Raw genomic sequence first — 21,753 nt, forward strand, 5'->3', positions numbered from 1 at the left:
TTCACTGGTGGAGAGCATGCATTACCCACAAGTATCAGGAATACACTGTAAAACAGAAGAAAAACATGTGAAAGTTTTATTAATCTGAAGGATTGGAAAGCCTTTCTTAGTAGTAATTGGTTATACTATCAGTGTTGTGATTGGTGTAACAGTTTTTTGAAAATGGTATCATAAAATTGTTTTTCCTTATAGTCTTAAATGCTAAGGCAGATTTTTCTAATTTGATACCCACCAGTTATTTTGGCTCACACATTTTAAGTCTTCTGGGTTGGAAAAGGTGTTCTAAGAATATGAAAAAATTGTAACACCGTATCAATATAATTAGTTATCTCTGCTATAGAAGTGTGTGTGTGTATGTGATAAAGAATTTTTAAATTGTGATTTAGATGCAAGTACAAAACAATGCTTCCAATACTTTTTTTTAAATACCAAATCTCATTTATATCTAAACACTCAAGAGTGTATCAAATGTTTCAAATTTAAAATATTTCTGGTTTCAAGCAGGTTATTCTAATTGTATTGGAAGTGTTTTAACACTGTTTTGAATTTGAAACAGATGTTTAGAATTTGAAAGAGGATTGTTTTTAGCTCCAGATACTTCTGAAATGTTTGGAACAGCACAGAACATTTCATATCCAAACAGAATGGAGCATTTGAAACATTGAAGAGAGGTATTTTAATTCAAATGTTTCAAATTCAAGATGTTTTGTGCTCCATCAACTCAAAATATGTTCACATCTTTCAGTAACTCATTCTAAGTATTATCTATTTCAATCGACCCATTTCTAATGGTGAACATTTAATAACTTCTGAAATGAAGTTTAATCTACTACCAGAATCATAAACTAAGGCACTCTTCAAATATTTAAAAGACTGAAGTGGCTTCAGATCAAGTTGGGATTAATTCATAGACTAAGGAATCTATTGGTTCCAGATCAGTTGTGGGCAGACATTCTGATTTGCATGTAAAGCATGCTACAGTAAGTGATGTTGCATTCAACTGTTATTCATGCATCATGTAGTGAGTATTACTAGAAGTTGTTGCATTAGTCCTCAAAGCTAACTTCCTAGCCACCAGATTAAATTTCCCAGTATACATATGGATATCGTCAGAGTCTTTCTAGAATTCATGACTGGAAAAGTATATAATATGTCATGTCATTTACATATTTCTGAATACACCATCCATATCACTAGATCTCTTCTTTATTGCACAAACTTTGTAGAATATTTAGGATTAGCATAATTATAATTTGGTAATGATAAAAGAAGAGCAAGAACATTTCTAAATTAAGGCCAGAAAAATACCATGATTGTGGATTGAAAAGCAGCTACTCTCCTGCAATAAATTAATTAAAAGAGTCTTGAAATGGGAATAGGGAGTCATTTCCCTCCCTATCTCTATCTTATTTTATGTTTCTAAATAGGGCAGGCTTATAAATTGAAAATATGTATCTTCAAACACAGTCTTATCCAGAGGTATCTGCAAATCCAGATTAGATGGCAGTGGCAGAAATTAATAAAACTGCACATGGCTCAATCTAGTAGTTGCAAAAATACTGCTTGATTGATAAAGTTCGATTTTTTTCATTAAAGAAATTGATTCCAATGTCTTGATAATGCTTCATAATTGAGTTTCAATATTTTACTAAAAATTTCAAAAGTAGTCGAAGTTAGTATTTTCTTTAGCAAATATTTTGCTTGTTAGTATCTCCCACGAGATTAGTTGTATATGGTTTCATCTTTGATATTAATTTATTGGTATTGGTATCATATTATTAATTCAAAATTTGGCCCTCCAACGGTTTACCCCGAAAGTTACCTTTCTGAAAAACATGAAGCCTAAAGTGCCCAGGAAAAATTAGATTTTTTTAAAAAGTCTGAATATTGAATCTCCAGTTGGAGATAGGAAATAGGAATACTGACGTCAAATAACACTTGTTCAAATGTAGCTTGGGTGAATTTTATAGTGGTCTTCGTTTTCCTTTTCCAATTTCTGTAAATTGTATAAATGACATACAAAATAAAACTGATGTATATGTTGCATCTATACATATTACTGTCTGAAAATTAGTTCCCTTCCAGTTCTTTTGTCTTATTTTTTGTTGTCTGCCATGCTGATTAAGTGTATCAAATTCCCACAAGCAACAACAAGAACTATGTTGGTAAATTCAAATGTAAGCTGGGAATTGGTAATATTGGTATATCAGTCAAGTTTCAGCTATAGATTCACAAATAATTGTTACATAAACCTCTTTGGTACTAATTTATCCATTGTATGGAAGCTCTTGAATGCATCTCCAGCATTATTACATTGTGGTAAGACTAGTGGAACTAACTGAAATTACAATAAAGAACTTTTCATGTACATTTGCAAACTTTGGAATAAGATTGTATTTGGAATTATAGTAGATTTCTTATCCAACATTTACATCTTCACATCTTAATTACTTAATTTTAATTTTTTTTATCTTCAAAGAGATCTTGAACAGTCAGCAAGTCATTTTTTAATGACTATGATTTAATTTTTTTTTGTTTCTCACCTTTTATTTTATTGTACCTTTAGCGTTTGCTGCAGTATCTTATAATATAACTCATTTAGTTTATTTAACATTTTATGCTATTGGTGGTTTTACTAGTGATCAAGGATAATAAATGAACCTAATTTTTTTTCCCTGAAGGTGATTTACTCTGATCTTTAGAATTCTTCCAATTATAAATTTGTCTTTCTAGCCCTTGTCTCCCCCTTTTTAAAAATTGGGACAACATTTGTTGTCCTTAAGTGTTCTTTATTTCACTCAGGAAGCTGATGTTATTATACTTTTCTTTCATTTTAAACAAAATAAATATTTTGTAAATGTTTTTGCTCATAATATCCATTGCTAGTGAGCCTTAGTCTTTCTGGTATAATTGCTACAGTTTTAGATTACATCTTTGTATTGATCTTACTCTGGAGTTGGTTTGGAGGCAAATGGTGTCAAAGCTCACCAATAAATATTTAACTTTGGTGACTTCAGATTTAAAGGGAGACTGTTGATTCAAAATGTATGGCGACTTTTATATACCACCTACTGTATTGGCAAGTCCTTAATGCAATTCCATATTTTCCCAAGATCCCGTCACAGATATTAGAACTTTCTGCTATATGCATATCTATGTACAGAAGTATTTTTTGACTCTGAAACCCTATTTGTCTCCATTTCTACTTCTTACGTGTCTTTTGTTTTTCAGATTGCGTTTTTCTCCTATTTTACATTTTTTACGTCATCAAATTGCTTGTAGTTGTGCTTTTCATTTCTGTCGTTTTAAAATCTCTTGCCCATCTTCAATTCCATTTTCCATTATCTTTTCCATCATGGAAAATTATTTATCACCACTCTATTAAAGTTTGCATTATTGAAGTCCAAGATGCACTTTCAACTGTGCTATACTTTCTTAAAATCAAAAGAATTCCAGAATTATGTGATTATTATTATTATTATTATTTTTTACAAAACTTGCTGACAGTTTCACTTTTGGGAAGACTCGTGTTTAGTAGAGATAATCTCCCAACAGTGTTTAGGTAATTAAAATCTCCAATTATCTCTATTTCATAGCTCTTTGGAAACACTGCAGTTTCAAAATGGCTCTTTTTTATTGTGCAGGATCTCTCACTTTGAAATAATTTGAGTAGGTTCTCACATTGTTATTTTAATAAGACACAGTTACTAAGTAACAAATTGTGGTTTATAAACCATTCTACTTTGCTTCACAGTTAAAAAAATAAAACCATTGTGACTTAGTGTTCTTTGTTGAAACAGTTATAGGCAGTTCATGAGTTACAGCCATTTGTTCAGCGACCATTTGAAGCTATGGCACTGCTGAACAAGTGATACTTATGCCTTGTCCCTTTTTGCCAATGCATTTTCCACCCTTGCTGTCTTGCACTCTGCCACCCCAGCTGACCTTTGCTGTCTTTCTGTTCCTACTGCAGATCAAGCATGCCCAACCTGGCCTTTTGCAAGGTAGTTGCTGGCTGCACAAGGCTTTCTCCTCCAAAGTTGGGCACTGCAGTTTCCTCACAAGCCAAGGGAGAACCACTGCACCACTGCATTGCTGGGCCAGGCTGGAGTGGCTGCTGCTTCACGTTGCACACCAGTTTCTGGCATACAAAAAAGCCCGTAAGCCACAGTGTGGCAAGCAGCCTCAGAGCTGCACAGTTCTGGAACTGCTTGCTACCTTTCAAGGCACTGTGCAAGGCAGCCAAAAGGTGTGTGTGGGGATGTGTGGGATAGGCAGTTGGGAGGAATTGAAGGGGGAGGGAGAACCTTATCTTAGAACAGGGATGTGCAATTATTTTTTCCAAGGGGTCACTGTAAATCTGTTTCTTCAAACAAAAAAGTTAAAATAAACAACTTTCAAGTTTGGAATACACAAATGCAAACAATTTATCATTCATACTTAGTTGTTTTAGATTTTTTGAATTGTGGCCTGTGCTGATGATCAACTAAAATATCACTGCAATTTAGTTTGCTTTTTTGTGTTTACCATACCAACTGATTAGAAAATATCTGCAGTGTGCTTTAAATAAGAATGTAGCAATTTTCTCCTCGCTAGCAATATTAATATGCTTCATTAATGGAACGGCTTTCATGGGCAGATCCACTCTGTAGTTTGTGATTGTGAAAAGCCACCAAGACAGAACCTTACAAATCTCAGTGTATATTATGTAATCAGCTTAAGTCCAGAATTGTTGATCCTTTGGGATTTCTATGGATAAGACATGATCCCATTTTATAAGTAAGCATTCATGTGGATGCAAATATAGAAAGTATTTTGGGATAATTAGTGAGCCTGTAAGCCCCGACATTCCCAGTGTCCCTCTTTGTGTGGCCAACTGTCAGGTTTTTATACATTTATGATAAGTGTTGAAAAGGTTATTTAAACATGCTCAACTTGTATAGCTTCAACAGAAACATAGTTGGGAATTCCACCTTATAAAAATGTGTAATTGTACAGACCCAGCAAATCCATTTAGCTGAATGATCTTATGGAACTCTTTTCAGATCTTCATATGGAAAGGATATTGGATATTGCCACAACATTGACGGATGGAGGTTATCTAATAAAGGCTAACCTTTATCACATAACCTCCATCTCTCAGTGTTGTGGTAATACTTGTTATCATTTTCCTATGAATAACTGAAAAGAGTTCTACAACATCTCTTAACAGGTTAAATTTAGAGATTTGCCCTGATCCAAAAAGTTCTACTCAATACTATACTCTCATTAAGTAATGAGGAGGCCCAGAGGAACTCTTCTGCCATCCTTAAGTTTTTTAATACAAAGTTGCATTATACTCAAATTATTCAAAACCAAGCCAATAGCACAGCTTTTTTATCCAGATGAGGCCTTGTCAATTTCTTACCATTAGAACTTGTACAATCCAGATTTCTAAGATCAACCTGACAAGTCCCAAAGTGTGTTTCTAGCGCTATTCTGCAGTTAGAGATGGGAAAATGGAGGTAAGAGTGTGGATGACTATACTCAACTATTTGCTCGGACTATTTTTCTCCCCACTTGGCCTTGCCGCATTCACTATGAGAGATTATTTTTCATTTACATGGAAACAGGCAGTAGCATCTAAAAGATCGTCCTTGGGCTTCTTTCCAAGTCTTCTACTCCGGATGGATATAATCATGCCAAAGCACTTATTAAACAGATTGTAGCAGACGCAAAGCACCAATTGGATCTAGTCAGTAACCCAATCTTTACATACTTATCACAGAAAGCCTAAACACCTGAAAGTCTTTAATCTGACACAATGCCATACCTTCTTCTCAGTTTTCCTTGAAGGCCAATACAGGAAGATTCCTTATCTGGAAAGACAATGCCCCCTGATTCTGAACACACAGAAACAATAAAGCATGACTTTTTCCTACACTTGCATTACAGACACATTCATACTAGCCTCATCACACCATTACTGCATAAATACCCAAGCCACACAAGATAATTGTATACGTCCCCATTTCTTTCATATATTAATCTTTCCATAAAGTACAGTTGTTACCAGGTTCTGCACAGTGGCACTTAAAATTCATCAGATGATGATCTGTGCCATAAACTAGACTGAATGAACATTTAGTTTGCTATACTAAAGTAATTAATATGATAATCTTCACCATACTAAACTCTGCTCTCCTACATCCATCTATTGCTCCTATCTCTTTTTTAGATTCTTTTAGACTCTTGTTTTTATATATTCCTTCTCTTTTACTAGATCTGTTTTTTCATATAGTATTTTTTGGACTTTGGATGTAATTTTCTCTGCTTTTTAATTGAAAGTACTCTTATCTTCCTTATGTGGTTCTATGATCATAATAAAGGTTTGATATGTATAGCATGTAAGGTAATTGGATAAATTATCTAGGTATTTAGTGTCAAAAGCTAGATGATTTTTATTTTATTTAAGACATTTATAGATGATGGACATTCTGTTTGCCTAGTCCCAAATACTATCAGTCAACATTAAAAGGTATTTGTACTGTAACATTAGCTATGTGAGCTTCAGAACTAGATGATCCAGTTACATGATTTCCTAACTAAAGTAGGAAATATGGTATTTGTCAGGTTCCAGGCCCCATATGGGTCTAATAATATTTTTAATTTTAGAAAAATATAACGAGAAGCTGGCATTCTGTAAAGTATATCTAGAGTAATTTTATTTATGTATTTATTTATAAGAATGCTTGCGGGTTCTTCATCCGGTCCACAGGCATTTTTAGAAAATAAAATTAGTGGGTATTCAGTGCTTTGGGGGAAAAAAAACCCAGAACAAGCTGAGGTGATAAAGACATAATAAAGAGAATAATATCGTTTTGGAGCGTGAATGTTTTTTTTCCCCTTCAATGAGAGTGCATTGTTTGGAGTTCATCCCTATTTAATATTTTGAGTTTTAATTTAATTTTGTTAAATTTCTCAATCCAAATCCAATTTGGATTTCAGTATGCATGTCGAAAAGATGCTTTATGTTATTGCATTCTTTCTTTTATTCCTCCCTTTTTTAATTGAGAGAGATGTTTTGCTTTTAGAACACAAGATAACTGTATTCTTTGTTCTTTCTTAACATCCCTACAAGTTTGTTTGGATTTTTTTAATTGCAGGGTGGATAATTTGTCAAGTAATGCATCCTGCTGTTATGTTTGTTTTCAAGATTATATTGAAATTATTTCTCTTTTTTTTTCATTTTACTGTGCATCTTTTGTCTCATTTCAGAGAATCTTTATATATATGCAGAGGGATTCTGAACCCTTCTCCTGGTTGATCAGCACAATGTCGTGACACTGGAGTTTTGGTGAGCTTCCTATAGAACTAAGGAAAATGATTGAAAGAATGGCAAAAACACCAAGTCCAACTAGTATTTCTAAATATGTCAAAGTAGAATAAGAATATTGAACAAGTGTATCATTCTTCCTTTTAGTGTCACTTCAGCCCAGTGTCTACGAATCTGGCAGAATACAACAACAACAATTATATTGTAGGGACTTAGTTTTATAGGTAGGAAAACTGTTTATTTCATTAAATAACAGGGGGAATGGGAAGTGCTGCCCTATATTATGTTTTGGTTAGCATTTCTAATGTCACTGTTGTCTGTATCATTATCTTTATAACCTGCTTTGGTTTTTGATTGTCTTGTATCCTGAATCATAACCAATTCCAGTGGCAATGTAATCAAGCATATTATAAATGGGGGCAGAGCATATCTAGTATAAAAACCTTATATGCCCATTTTGTCTAGATAGTCTTATACTTTGAATTCTAAATAATCCTTACTAGTCTAATTAGTTGTAGGAGAAAGACTTGCAGAGCCAGAGAGAAGAGTGAAAAGAGGGCTTAGTTTAGATTTGTTACCTAGCCACAAGCAAATTAAGAACCTTGAATGCCATTGATCCTTATCTAACTCTAACCAGGGGCTGATCGTTAATTGGGAAGATTCCTCAGCATAGACTTTTAGAATTAAATCAGTTAATTTGAACCTTCACATGTGAACTTGGTTGTTCATGGCTTACATTGGTGGACGTTAATGTATTTTGCCAAATATATTGAATGAAAGAGATGTCAGCGTATACCTGGCCTTGGAAAAAGAAAGAGAACAATTCCAGTACAGATAGTCCTCGTTCAACAACCACTTGTTCAGCAACTGCTTGAAGTTACCACAGCGGTAAACAAGGAGACTTACAATAGGTCCTTGTACTTGCAGCCTTTGCAATATTCCTGCTGTCCCCTGATTGTCACTGTGACCTTCACTGTTGACTTTCAACAAGCAGAGTCAAATGAAAAACTGTCAGGAGGTCGCAAATGACCATATAACTATAGGATGTTGCCAACCACATGGAATGCACGTTACAATGGAAACTAGGACTGCCACAACTGCCATTGCAATTTCATGTGGTCATGTGACTTCTGCTTTACAACCACATTGCTTAGGGAAGTAGCTGCTGATCCCACTGACCGTAGTTAAGCAAGGGTTAGCTATCTGTATGTTGTTTCATTTAAGGCATTTCTGTACACTGAAAATGAAATCGCATATCTCGTACTATCTTAAATAATAGAAATATAATGACCCTAACTCACATTTTTTTATACTGCAATCAGCAGCTGAATCTTAATACTTAGCCTACATTCCCTATGGAGATCCTTTGTCAAATATGGAGGGAATAAGGGATAGGTTTATGAAGAAAAGACACTGAAAAGCATTAGAAGGAAGAATGATGTGCTGAAAACTACTACAATCATTATGAGATGATGTTTCTATGCTGCCTTGTAATAATATATTGATACAGTGTCATAAAGTATAAAAAAATCAGTATTAATGAATAACTGTCATCAAGAAAATATTTATATCTAGCATGTTCTTAGAGATGTTTTAAATTGGTACTTTGATAAAAATGAATCATGCCTCCCTAAATATTATTTAAGATATATGATTCTTGATTGCATGTACAAACACACCAAACTGGAATTGGAATAAATATTTTTTAATCAGATACTTAATTGTTACATTGGGTGCAAATATGCACTGTTGGGAGACATGAAAAAACAGGTTAGGGACAAGCATCATGTAGAAAATCTAGATGAAATTGAAAGTGACTTGATGGCACAAAATCATCATTGTGTTTGTAGGTGTGTGTGTTTGTGTACGCACACATATACACACCTGTGACCTGAAGGGACAAACACTACTTATATTTATTTAATAATTATAATGACAATACTGCAGTAGCAATATCTTTCAAAATCTACCCAAATATTATCATGCATGATGTGTCTAAATTTCTGTACTAGCTTACAGCATTTGGTGCTGCAACTCTAAACTTGGCAGTTTCAATGGACATTGTACTCATTTGACCAATATCAGAGAAATTAGTACTATGGTTAAGCCTGGTTTTGATTAGGAAGTGTTCCTACACAGGTTCTCCCTTTCTCTTCCTCTTTTGCCATGTACGTTTTTCTAAAGTAATGAGTACGTCTTTTGAGGTAATATGGTCCAATTTTTGATCTTGTAAAGCAATCCTCCACATGTGTTAGAACTCTGGGTATTTTGTCTCAGAATGTACATTCACAAACATGCAGAGAAGTGTCAAAGGAAACTTCGTGTGTGTGCAGATGTGCACACATACACACAGGAAAAATTAGTTCTCCCAAAGTACGTCAAGTTTGCCAAATCCAAAATAGCAGACACAAGAGTGGTTGGGCAAAGTCCAAGAGTCCTAATGTTGTAGCAGAGTAATCAGCCAGTCCCAGTCCAGAATCACAGCCACAAAATTTCAAGTTGAGAGGCAACAGAGTCTAAATTACTGGATAAAGCCAATGGAGGGGTTTGGGCTCGCTACTCTTCTTACAAACTGGGTGTTGCTTATATTTGGAAAGGCAAAGTTCCTTTTGTGAGAAGAACCTGGTAGAACCCCTTTGGTATCCTCCATGCAGAGCAAAATCTTGCTCTCCGAGAGGCTGGCAACTCAGACTCCTCATCTTCTGAGACTAATGACAGCTGGTTAGTGAATGGTGCATCCTCCTCTGCCTGCAACTGCTCAGGCAGCAGTTTGGCAATGCCGGGACTGGCTGCTCACAGTTAAAACTGAGTCTAAGCTGGCCATGACATCAAGTTCTTTGACTCTGCTTGTTTGGGTTTTGAGAAACTGTAGTTCCAGTACGCTGAGAAGTTGTCTGATCTAAAATCTATAGTTATGAGTATTGTAGGCTATATAGAAATTTGTGAAGGCTCAAGTTGATATGAAACAAGGCATATATAATGTATATTTTTCCAAAAAACTTACATTTGATTGCAGAGAAACTCCCTTTTTGGTTAGAAAAGGGTACACCTGATAGTTGCTTTTAAATATATAAACATTTCACTTAAGGATGGAATACGTGATCATGTTTGATCTGATTAAAATCTTTCATTTCTCCCTTTCAATTGAAAGATGAGAGAAATGGCCATATATTAATCTCAAATAGTTCTAGACTATTTTTTTTTTACTCTGTTTGCTTTTGACTGGTTTGTGTAGTTTGCCCTGGAGATGAGAGACTTCCTTACAAAAGCAGGAGTCACTCATTTGGAGAATGCTGGATTTGCAAGAGGAAAAGGTCCAGTGCAGCAGAAAAGAGAAGCACGGAGGAGAAAGACAAGTAGGCCAGTGGCACTAAGGAAAGCACGTGGCAGAAAGTGTTTCACAACAGCCAGAAGCAACAGAAGGACTTGACAAGAGCCTGTCAGTGTGTGTAATTGTGTGCTTAGGATTTCTGTCAATGCATTCCAGTAACCCCAAAGTGAGAAATTCCCCGTCAGGAAATGCCCAGAGGTAAGAAATGTTCATTGGCCTTTAGATAGGACATGATTATGCTATGTAACTGCTAAATAAATATGAATTACTGAATATTTCAATATATGTTTTATCTACTGAGTACTCTTAAATTTTATTGAGCTCTGTGGATCATGGTGAGATCTATGTTCATTTCTTCTCAAGGGCTTTCTACTTTTGTTTTGAATTTCATTTGGAGAAAGTTATTCAGACATAATACTTGATTTTTCTTTTAGTCTTCATTGAGAATCTCTGGTGTAATTTTTGCTAGGTATATTTTAGGAGAAATGATAGATCTAATCAATGCGCTAGACATCCTGTTCTGTTCTATTCTATTCCATGCTATTCTATTCTTTTTTCTTTTTTTGGAGAGTGGGAGGGCAGAATAAATACCATTTATATTTATATTCATAGATATTTGTAAAAGCACAGTCTATTTAAGACTGAAATTTATTCTAAATTTATTAAAAAGAGAAGAATAGTAAACCACAAGTAATTGGGTTCAATGATGCCTATTCTGCTGAAGTAATTTTTTTTAATGAAAAGCCATGTAGATGTGAGTGTAGAGAATTTTCTCTGTCTTATTGCTGATTCTAATTTCAACATTTGAGAATTAATTGATACATTGTATCAGAGGTGAAATGCTCCCGGTTCGGACCGGATTGCTCGATCCAGTAGCGATGGAGGCGGTTGGTTCGGAGAACCAGTAGCAAAAATCCCTGCCCCTCCCCCCATACCCAGCTGAGCCGCACAGTCATCAGAGGCTTTTTTTTTTTTTTACTTTTAAAAGCATTTTTTCTACAACCTCTTCGGCCAAAAAAATGCTTTTAAAAGTAAGCCTCTGATGATCGCGCAACTCAGTTGGGATCATAAAAGGCTTTTTTCTTTTAAATGCCTCTGACGATTCAAGCTGAGTTTTTTAAAAAGCCTCTGCCGATCAGGCAACTCAGCTTGGATCGTCAGAGGCATTTTAAAAAAAAACAATCCTTTTTTTCTTTTAAATGCCTCTGACGATCCCAGCTGAGTTGCCTGATCGACATAGGCTTTTTAAAAAAGCCTCTGCCGATCAGGAAACTCAGCTGGGATTGTCAGAGCCTTTTGAAAGCATTTTTTTACTGCCTCTTCGCTGAAGAGGTTGTAGAAAAAATGGTTTTAAAAGTTAAAAAAAAATTGGCCACGCCCACCCAGTCACATTACCACCACCACCACTAAGCCATGCCCACAGAACCGGTAATATCAAATTTTAGATTTCACCACTGGATTGTATTCAGTGGCTGACTGAATTTTATAGCTCCAAAAGTATTGTACTCATATGAAAACTAAAAATTTAAGAGAACTTAAATGGTGTTCCAGACTAATTTCCATTATCAGGGACATTTTCCCCAATCTGGAATATCTCTCTGTAAAAATTATTAAATGTAGTGACTATTGGGTGTAGTTTTGAAACAATTTATACATTAGTTCCATGCAGAGTATATAAAGTAAGAAATGCAGATCCAATCTTTTAATTATTACTGTGTGATATAATATTTGCATCTATCAGTTAAAAATAATTTAAGACAGAAATTTACAATTAATGTAATTTTCTAAGAATAATCATTTCTGAGTTAGCTGTTTTCTGACGGTTGAGCTGTTTGAATTGAGGGGTGGTTTTGTGAACTTTATGGTGACTTGTTATTTACTTTGTGCTGATCTTAATGTGAAGCACGTCTTTGTACATAGAAACCATTGTCTTTATTGACAGAAGTCAAAGAGGTACATCCTCATGTGACTGACTGGTTCCTAGGATCTGGGAGGTTGCTATCTTGCTCTCCTCACTAAAATAATAATGCCTCAAACAGCTTAGTAACTCTCTCAAAGCACTTTTTAAAATAGGAGCTGAACAATAAGCATATAATGAATTAATTTCTTGGAGTTTCTACACTATATAATAAATGTCAGGGTTCCAAGTAACACCCCCAACGAAAGAAATCTCCGAGGCTTGGATTTCCTCAAAGTTATGTTTTATTAGAGATGTCATATTGGCACATCTGGGGAAACCCGAATTTGAAAGCTTCCAGAGTTTTCCTCACCCAAAGGAAAGCTCAAGTCCCTACCCAATACCCACAAGTCCATCATATGGTCCAATCAGAGCACCGTCTCAACTGGAAATACCTTTCAGTTCCCACCTCCCAGGTGGAGGGCAAGATGTCCTTGAACCTCTGAGAAAGGAATGTTGTTATGACTATCTGTCCCCCATGCTCTACACATTCCCGCCTCCCAATTTCCCACAGTAGTAAATGTGGCAGGTCTGAAGGCCCAATACATAAGATGGCTTCCAGGCCTGACAGGCCGTCCCCTTCATCAGAAAAGCGTGCCCTGAAACAAGAGTAGCAGAGTGGTTAATGATACAGTATACTAACCACCTCTCCCTCCCCGAGAGGGACCCTTTGGCTTATCAGGGAATTTATCATGGAATTGTTTTACTAGCCTATCTGAGTTAGAAGCAACTGCTGAGTAAATTGGTGTGTGTATTATGTGTTGTGTTGTATTGTATATTATTCTCTTCATCTTTTCTTGCCAGTAGCCCTAAGTCAAAACAGGAGGTGATGGTCCGTCCCCCTACAGTGATGTCCCCATCCGGCAACCCGCAACTGGACTCTAAATTCTCCAATCAGGGTAAACAGGGGGGTTCAACAGGCCAATCCCAGCCTTCTCCATGCGATCCCAAGAGTGGGGCCCATACACCAAAAGTGCTTCCAGGACAAGGAGGAAGCATGGGGTTGAAGAATGGGGCTGGCAATGGGTCAAAAGGGAAAGGAAAGAGAGAAAGGAGCATTTCAGCCGACTCGTTTGAACAGAGAGATGCTGGAACTCCCAGTGATGAATCAGAAATCAAAGGTATGTTAATATGCAAAAGTGCAGAATTATGGATAACTTTTGATTTTGATTGAGAGCTTCTATTATTGATCCTCTTCCTTTGCTTTAACAATGTGCTAGCCCTGAGCTGTAAAAGCAGAGCAAATTAATAGGAATATGTATTAGTTATAAGGTGAATTGTTTCATAGATAGGATCCTAAAAGTGTACCCCCCCCCAAGACAAGACAAATGTTTAAGTTTCTTAACAGACTTTTTCTTTTTCGATATACTTAAATGGAAGGCATAGTCCCTTGGCCAGTAACATGAGAGTCTCAATGGGTTCCTACCAGAGGACTCTTGTCTCAGAAAAGAAAAGGTCTATCTTTCTGTATATGTGAGGGAGAAATGTTTCTTCCATAGGTTTAAAGAGAAAACCTTCATTTTACAAACATTTACTAAGGAGCAGTTACTGAATTCAGAACTAATATATTTTACAAGAAATTCATTTTATAGGGTCTGTTTATATTTATCTCAGGAATGCTGCTGCTGAATTTGTAGTAGTTCGGTTTGTGTGTGAATCCTGTGGCCTTTTCTGTGGAATTATTTTTAACCCAGTATAACCTGTTTGCTAGTGCTCTCCTCAAATACAGTCTGTATTCACACAATTAGCCCAATTAAGAGTGCTGATGCTGATCTTTAAAACCCTAAAGGGCATAAGGCCAGAATGTTTAAAGGCTTGTCCTCTTTCATTCTAGACTGCTGTTTCCTTACGTTCTAATGGAAAGATTTTCTTTCCACATTTTTTGTTATGATTGGGTAAATTATATTCTCAGAATTCCCAGTTCCAGAAAGCTTAACTGGTAGGATTTTATAAATGAAGGATTGTTCTTTAGGAAACAAATGCACAAAGTACATTGAGTGGCTTCAGATGCTACTTCTCTGCTTGCGGTAGGCATGCCTAGTAACTAAACAGTATGAGTTCGGTTGATGGGACTAATTATACTGCCCATTAACAATTAGCCGTGAGCTGGGCATGCTTTTTCTGTTGGCTCTTTCATTGATATTCTGTGGCTTCCAGCTCCCCATGCTCAACTCTATACAACTGTGTGAGCTAGGGACATTTCTATAATAGCAGCATAAAATCAGTATAAATCCTATAATAGCAGTATAAATAGGCTTGGCCAGTATCCAATACTTTCTAGTATTGAATATCTTTCTAGTACGTATTCATGTGTGCAGGGGTATTTCTCTAATTATATCAAATATATATGTTTGTTAGATTGAAATCATTTTTCTTCTTGGAAGTCACATATCCCATTTTTCCTTCTATAGTATTAGAATAGATTGGGATAATTGATAATGTAACAACCATTAATAGTGATATTTTCCTTGAGTGCTGTCTAGTTTAATTTTTGTATCTCTGATGAGAATTCGTTTTTTAATTTATTTAAGATTGTTCTGCACCCAGAATTATTTGCTGGGATGAATGCCCATACAAATTAAATAAATAATGATTAGCCCAAAGTCAACAACCTACTATAGTAGACTTGAGCCTGGTTCTCTCAAGTCCTACACAGGACATCCTACAGTGCACATTGGGAAGTTGTTTCTAGTTTGATGCCTCCAGATTGCATTGCTTTGAACCCCTTTGCCTGTTTGAGGCTTGGTAACTATAGTGTACATTAAATCTCCAAGACAAGATATGCATAACTATGTACAGAATCAAAGAGACAAGGCTGAATTATTTTTATGAATATATGGTAAATTTGTAAGTTATTCTTGGAATGCTTATGTTTCACCTTAAATTAATATTTTAGAAGTTTTTATCTTCTATTAGGTATCTAATTAATTTTTTTGTTATTGTGTAATGGTTATGAGAATGATCTTGATGGACAGGGGAAGAGATACTGCCTAGGAAATGATCAAACAAGATAGGGGAGACCCTGGAGTTGCTTAATACTCAAAAACAATCTTAAGACCCACCTTAATGGATCAGGTGGTTAAAAGTGAGAGCAGGAGATTTCTAATTTCAGACTTGCAAGATTCTGTTATTGTAGCCTTAGAATAAAATTGAATTACCTCATCTGGTCATGTTCCCTGTCTGGTTTACTTGGGAGGGCTGATACGTTGTTTATAAATCTTATCTTTGGTTTATTTGACCATTTTAAATTTTGTAGCCATTTTAAATGTTGAAAGCTGTTCTTTAATGTATGCATTAGAATGTCTGAGTTGAATTTTTAATATTAATTGATCACAGGTCCTCATCAACTTATAACCAAAATAGGTGCAAAATTTCAATTGCTAATCAAAGCAGTTAAGTGAGGTTTGCCCCATTTTATGCCCTTTTTTTGCCATAGTTGTTAAATAAATCACTGCAGTTGTTAAGTGAATCATGTGGTTGTTAAATGAATCTGGTTTCCCCCATTGACTTTGTTTGTTGGAAGCCAGCCTGGAATGTTGCAAATGGTACTCATAAGATCCAGGGACAGTGCAACTTTCATATATACATGCCAGTTGCCAAGCACCTAAATTTTGATTATGTGAGAATGGACTGCTGCAATGGTCATTAAAACTGGCCATTGAAACTGGCCATTAAAACTGGCCATTGAAACTGGTCATAAGCCACTTTTTTCAGTGCCATTGTAGCGGTCACTAAATTAATGGTTGTAAGTCAATGACTGCCTATGATTTGCTTAAATGCCAGCTATTCACAAGCATATTAAGACTATGGAACCATCTTTCCCCAGTGGGGTTGGCCTGCCCCACACATGCTGGCAAAAGGGCCTTCATTAGCCAAGGAATGTCAGCTGTGGAATTCAGGAGAATAGCTTTCTCTACCACAGCTCCTGCCCTTTGGAACATCTTGCTACAGGAGATAAGATCCACCTCCTCTTTTAGCCTTTAGGAAAGCCCTGGCTATACCGACTGGCATGGAATCCTTAAGGAGAAACTACTGGCTGGAGGTGGTTGGTACACTAACAGAGAAGGTTAACTCAACTCTCTCCTCCAAACCTTTGTTTTTGTTTATTTTAATTTTTATGTAATTTTTGTAATTTTTTATAATTTATAAATTTATTTATAACTGTTATTATAAGTTGTTTCATCCTGATGTAAGCAGCTCAGACTTGCCTGAATTGAGAGATGGATGACAACTAAATTTGATAAAAATAAACAAACACAAACGTTGACACAAATGCCCCACAGCTTTAGGAACCAATAGTAGCAGTAAAGGAAATTAGAACTTTGCATTTTGAATATGTATTTTCCCCATTGACCTATTTGCTTTATTTTCTTTACTTTGCCACTTTATATGCCTGAGGCAAGAACCATGTTGTATACTTAATTTTTTGCAGTATTTTATAATCCCCCCTCCCCCCCACTTTAATATTTAATAATAGTTGAATGTTAGGACAGTGTCGATTCCTTACACAATATCAGTATTCAGTTTTTCAGTGAGCCAGGAATTTCTTTTGTACTTAGACTTTAAAAAATCCTGTTGATTATAGTAATATTCATTATATATATTATTTGGTGCAGACTACAAAGAGCAGCTGCTATCTTTGTTGAACCATGAACCTCATTTGTGTATTACCTATCCCAAAAGTTTTGTGAAATAGTTATTTCTTCCAAAGCTTTCAGCTAGATACCATATTGCTTGGGGTGTTCCCTAGCTTCAAGGCTTCTACTAAGTAACATCAATAAATTATTTTGTAGAAGCAGGACAGCTCCCTCCCCCCAAATTCTGTTTTACTTAAATTAAAAGTGGGCTATTGAAGAAATTAAAACCTACAGTCTACTCTTCAAAATAGAACTCTCTTCACTTTTTTCTTCCTAGATCTTGGTTCTGCTGAACATACAAAATCACAAGATACGTCACATACAACACACTCCATGGTTCCTTCAAATAGTTCAGTTCCCCGGTCTTCCACACCTTCCCATGGTCAGACTACAACTTCAGAACCAGGAAGCATACAGAAGACTCCATCCAAAGTGGTCTATGTTTTTTCAACAGACATGGCTAACAAGTAAGTGGATCCATTTTTAAATAGTAATAAATAAATTAAAATTATAACGATAAAATATTAAAGTAAAAATGGAATAAAAAGAAAAATAGAATTGCAGAAAAGAAAAAGAAAGATAATGAAAAGTAAGAAAAAAATAATATGGGAAAGACAAAAAAAATAAATTATAGTTTCCCCTTCATCACAACAAATGTAAACAATTTTAATGGCTTATTTTAAAATACAACACATGATCTCTGTTTCCCATATCCTATCTCTTATCTATGAACAAATCCTTAATATCTCATCCTCAAAACCTGATCAGCAAAAGTCCATTCAGTATAACTCAAGATAACATACCTATTTTAACCTTGATCAAGTAAATCAATTTTATATTCCTTTCGTTTACTTTCAGCAATCTGGATTTCTTTTCATTTTTTGGTCCCTTTTCACAGAATTCTTCATAGTTATGACAAGCCTCCTTTGTAAATTCTATACAGGAAAATTATCAAGGTCTTTGTCAGGCATAACCCCAAATATGACAATGAAATCCAATTGAATCCTATCCTTTATTTGCTTATACCTAACAAACATAATATTGCCTAAGTAAAGATATAACCTTCTAACATTATAGCTATATCCTGAGAGATTCTGGAGTGTGAATATCCTGAACTTCTTCCTCCCTCCTCCATCCAGTTTAGGACTGCACAGTCTCATAATTTGGGCTTCTGTCTGGAATGTACTGCCTCTTCCCTGGGAAACTGGTGCTACTGAGACACCTCATCCCAGTGCACATTCCATCACAGGTTTCTTTACATAGGATAATCTTCATATTTTGATTATTGCCGTCCTGTAGAATAATGCCACATTTGTCTTTTTGCAGGTTGTTCTTAATGAGAAGTGACAGCCAGTCATAGCTTACTGTTATAAATATATCTGGTGTAATTATTATCTATAAAACTATCACATCATATGTGTGGTACATATTTTTCTCTGAGTTGAAATAGCTTTATTGTAAGAAAGCTAAAAATACTGTTCTTATGATAGTGAAATATTTGATATCCCCCTCTATATCCCAGTGCAGGATTTAAACTGATAACTCTACAACGGAAGGGCAGTATTAGTTTAGATTATCATTTATTGTAGAACTTGACTGATTGAGGAATGTGTGGATGGATGAAAGCACAAATGGAAAAGTGAAAAAGGCCTAAAGAATGGAGATTACTGAAGAAAATTGAATTAAATTAGTGAAAAGAAGACTTGATTAAGATCTATACTGTAAATGACTCAAGACAATGGGAGGAAGGCCAGCACATCCAAAATTGTGTTGTGTCAGTTGAATGTCCTACCTTCATGGATTGAAAAGTCAAGAGTTGAGGCTTCAGTTATTATGATTGTTGTCCTCAAGGTGAAGCAGTCAATCTTTGCATCTGCAGATGCCAGCATTCAGAGATTGATTAGCAGTCAGCATGAGAAGCAGCAGATACAGTGGCAGGAATATAACAGTTCTCTTACCACTATTCAGCAGGAAGGCTAGAGGTGTAGCAAAAGGAACCACATGAAGAACTGCAAAGGCAAAGCAGCATGGAAGGATCAGGAAGTATGGACAGGCGTGTACCAGACACACAGGGAAACAATAGGAATTACTAGGCAAGGACTGGGTCAGCCTGGTTTTGTTCAAGTACTGCAGCTCAGAACATTGGACTGCTGGGAAGATTGGAGGAAAGGAGGGGAAGAGTGATAACTCCCTGAGTGGAAGTAGAAAACAAAGATTTATCATTGGATTGAGATAATGTGGGGGCTAACTTCAATCTGCGTGAGAGCTGGATGGAAGAGATTGGTCAGGGGAAATTATGTTAGGTAGAGATAGATAAATTTAAAGGTTAGGTCAATTGTCAAAAGAGGGAGATTCTCTGGAGAGATATTTGTAGTGGCATGTAACTCTTGGGAAAACTTGAAATGGGAGGGACTGCAGAAATTAATAGAGAACCTGGTAAGGAGGAGAGGATTATGGTTGTAATGAGAAGAGAGGAGTTTGATAGGATATGGGTGAAATGAGTTTTACAGGACATTGGAAAATTATGGCCACTTTCTACTTCTGTGATTTCTTCCCCAAATGTTAAGTCAAGGTGGTTAGAACTTGCGATCAAGTCAAATGTCAGATCCACTTTCAATAAATCTATCACTATCCATGATCTAATTGTGAACAAGAGGGCAGATATTATATATTTCTGATAACTGATTGGTAAGGATGTGTTCTGTGTCTGAGATATGTTCACTTGAGTTTCTGGAGCTATATTAGCCTTCATACTATATTTAGGCAAGGTAGGAGAAGTGGCAGTCATTTTCTGTGAAATCTTGTGAGAAGCACTATTTTGTATGTGACTGGAGACCTTGTTTGTGTAGTAAGGGTTGTGGGAGAAGCTAGGAATGCTACTGCTCTACTGTTGAATTCCAGTTCAAGTTGCTAGTACTTAACAGTGAGTTGGTTGTTGATTCCCTTGTCCTTCTGATTCTGATTGACTTCCATTCACTGTCAATGAAGCTAGACTCTAAAATTCATGGCCATAACTGGTCTAGGTTATCATGGCCCTAATCAAAGTGATACACTAGATTTGGTTTTCAACTCAGAACAGATGGTATGTGTTGGTGGACAACATTTCCTTTAGCAGCTTGTCATAGATTATTCCAATAACTTGTATTGGGTTAATCAGGCCCAACATTTTCTGCAGAGAGAATGGTCCAATTAAAATGGTCTCTATAAGTTCCTAATGGACTTGACAGGCTTATAAAGGCATTTGGAAATTTATGAATGATTGAATGGGAAGTTCTGTTGGGCATATAGTCAAGCTTTGGGATACCGAAACAATGCAAATGCTTGATATGATTGCTCCTGAGTGACTTTTATTCGTTGGTCCTAAGGGATTACTTTGTACTTTTAAGGAATTCCCTGAGATGAAATGGCAGAAAAGATACCAAGAATGACAATGTAGGGGGGAAAGTGAACATAATTGAATGTGGATACAAATTTAGCTCTGAGCCATCATTGCAGTACTAAAGGGATTAAGTGTTGTTACTTCTCTACCATTCTGCATTTTTTAAATGACCTGAATCCTGTTGAGTAAGGTTGGGTCAGAATCAGGAATGAGCTACTGTGAATGCATTTGTGGATAGAGTTACTCATTTTTGCACAGTGTTGGGTTGGGAACCAGTCTAAGGAGTTGGCCGAGGTGATGTCCTTGAAATTGCGAATCTCCAATTGACTAGAATCCTTGGTAAAGTTACTTCTGCTACTTGTGAATTTGATCCCATCTTGGCCTGTGTAGCTACTGTGTAGAATGAAGGTCTGAGTGTCAGTAAATGCCTTTTTAAGAAATGTCTTGAAAGATGTGCTGGTATGACTCCTGCTTAAGAGGACTTCCCTGAACCCACCCATGTTAAATGACTATTGCCTAGTCATCATCCTTTCCTTTTTACAGAAGTTTGTGACAAAGGATTCTGGAGCAAGCAGATTATCTACCCCTGTTTAGTTCTAGTCATAGAAGTTATTGTTTGATCTCTATGGAAAGATTTGGAAGCAGAAAACATATCTCTTCTCCTGATGCTTCTTTCATCATCCTTCAATACCACTGACCATGTATTGTTCTAAGTTGCCCAGTAAGAGATGTGATAGAAGTCTTGACCTGACTGGGAAACTGTCAAGATTTATATGTATGAGCGAAAACGTAAGATATGGCAATGGATTTGTAGAATGATTTGATTATAAGTATATATTGCTTTGTTTGACATTATTCAATTGGAGCAGCATAGTAGTTATAAATAAAGCAAAACATGTTTTTGATATATTTATCAATTGTCCTTTTGGGCTATAAGAATTCAGTTACAGAAGAAAACTTGAATTTTTATGGCAGAGAAAAACATTCTAAATGATGTCTTAGATGCATCTGTTTTGTTTTCCTCAGGGCTGCAGAAGCTGTATTGAAGGGACAAGTAGAAACCATTGTCTCTTTTCACATTCAGAACATCTCTAACAAGGCAGAACGAAACAGTGTATCCTTGGTAAGTAACTT

At 35.9% G+C, this 21,753-nt stretch overlaps 2 protein-coding genes across 2 annotated transcripts in view; both read left to right on the forward strand.

The window, feature by feature from the left end:
* BCL9 (BCL9 transcription coactivator) overlaps positions 1-21,753 on the forward strand; it is a 54,675-nt gene that overhangs the window by 12,057 nt on the left and 20,865 nt on the right. The window contains exons 3-7 of the mRNA XM_034414311.3: positions 7,258-7,336; positions 10,551-10,844; positions 13,408-13,724; positions 17,518-17,707; positions 21,646-21,742. Of these exons, the coding sequence (XP_034270202.1) occupies positions 10,792-10,844; positions 13,408-13,724; positions 17,518-17,707; positions 21,646-21,742 (657 nt within the window). The 5' untranslated portion in view covers positions 7,258-7,336; positions 10,551-10,791. The remainder of the gene's footprint in view (positions 1-7,257; positions 7,337-10,550; positions 10,845-13,407; positions 13,725-17,517; positions 17,708-21,645; positions 21,743-21,753) is intronic.
* On the forward strand, positions 10,563-10,745 carry LOC148113340 (uncharacterized). Its single transcript, XM_087894994.1, has one exon. The coding sequence runs from the start codon at positions 10,563-10,565 to the stop codon at positions 10,743-10,745; it is 183 nt and encodes a 60-aa protein (XP_087751120.1).

Source organism: Pantherophis guttatus, chromosome 5 (assembly GCF_059756535.1).
Source record: "Pantherophis guttatus breed Tessera chromosome 5, ASM5975653v1, whole genome shotgun sequence".
NCBI classification, from domain to species: Eukaryota; Metazoa; Chordata; class Lepidosauria; order Squamata; family Colubridae; genus Pantherophis; species Pantherophis guttatus.

What these genes read in the sequence shown, in the direction of transcription:
- LOC148113340 (XM_087894994.1), top strand. Translation starts at nt 10,563, where the DNA reads ATGAGAGACTTCCTTACAAAAGCAGGAGTCACTCATTTGGAGAATGCT.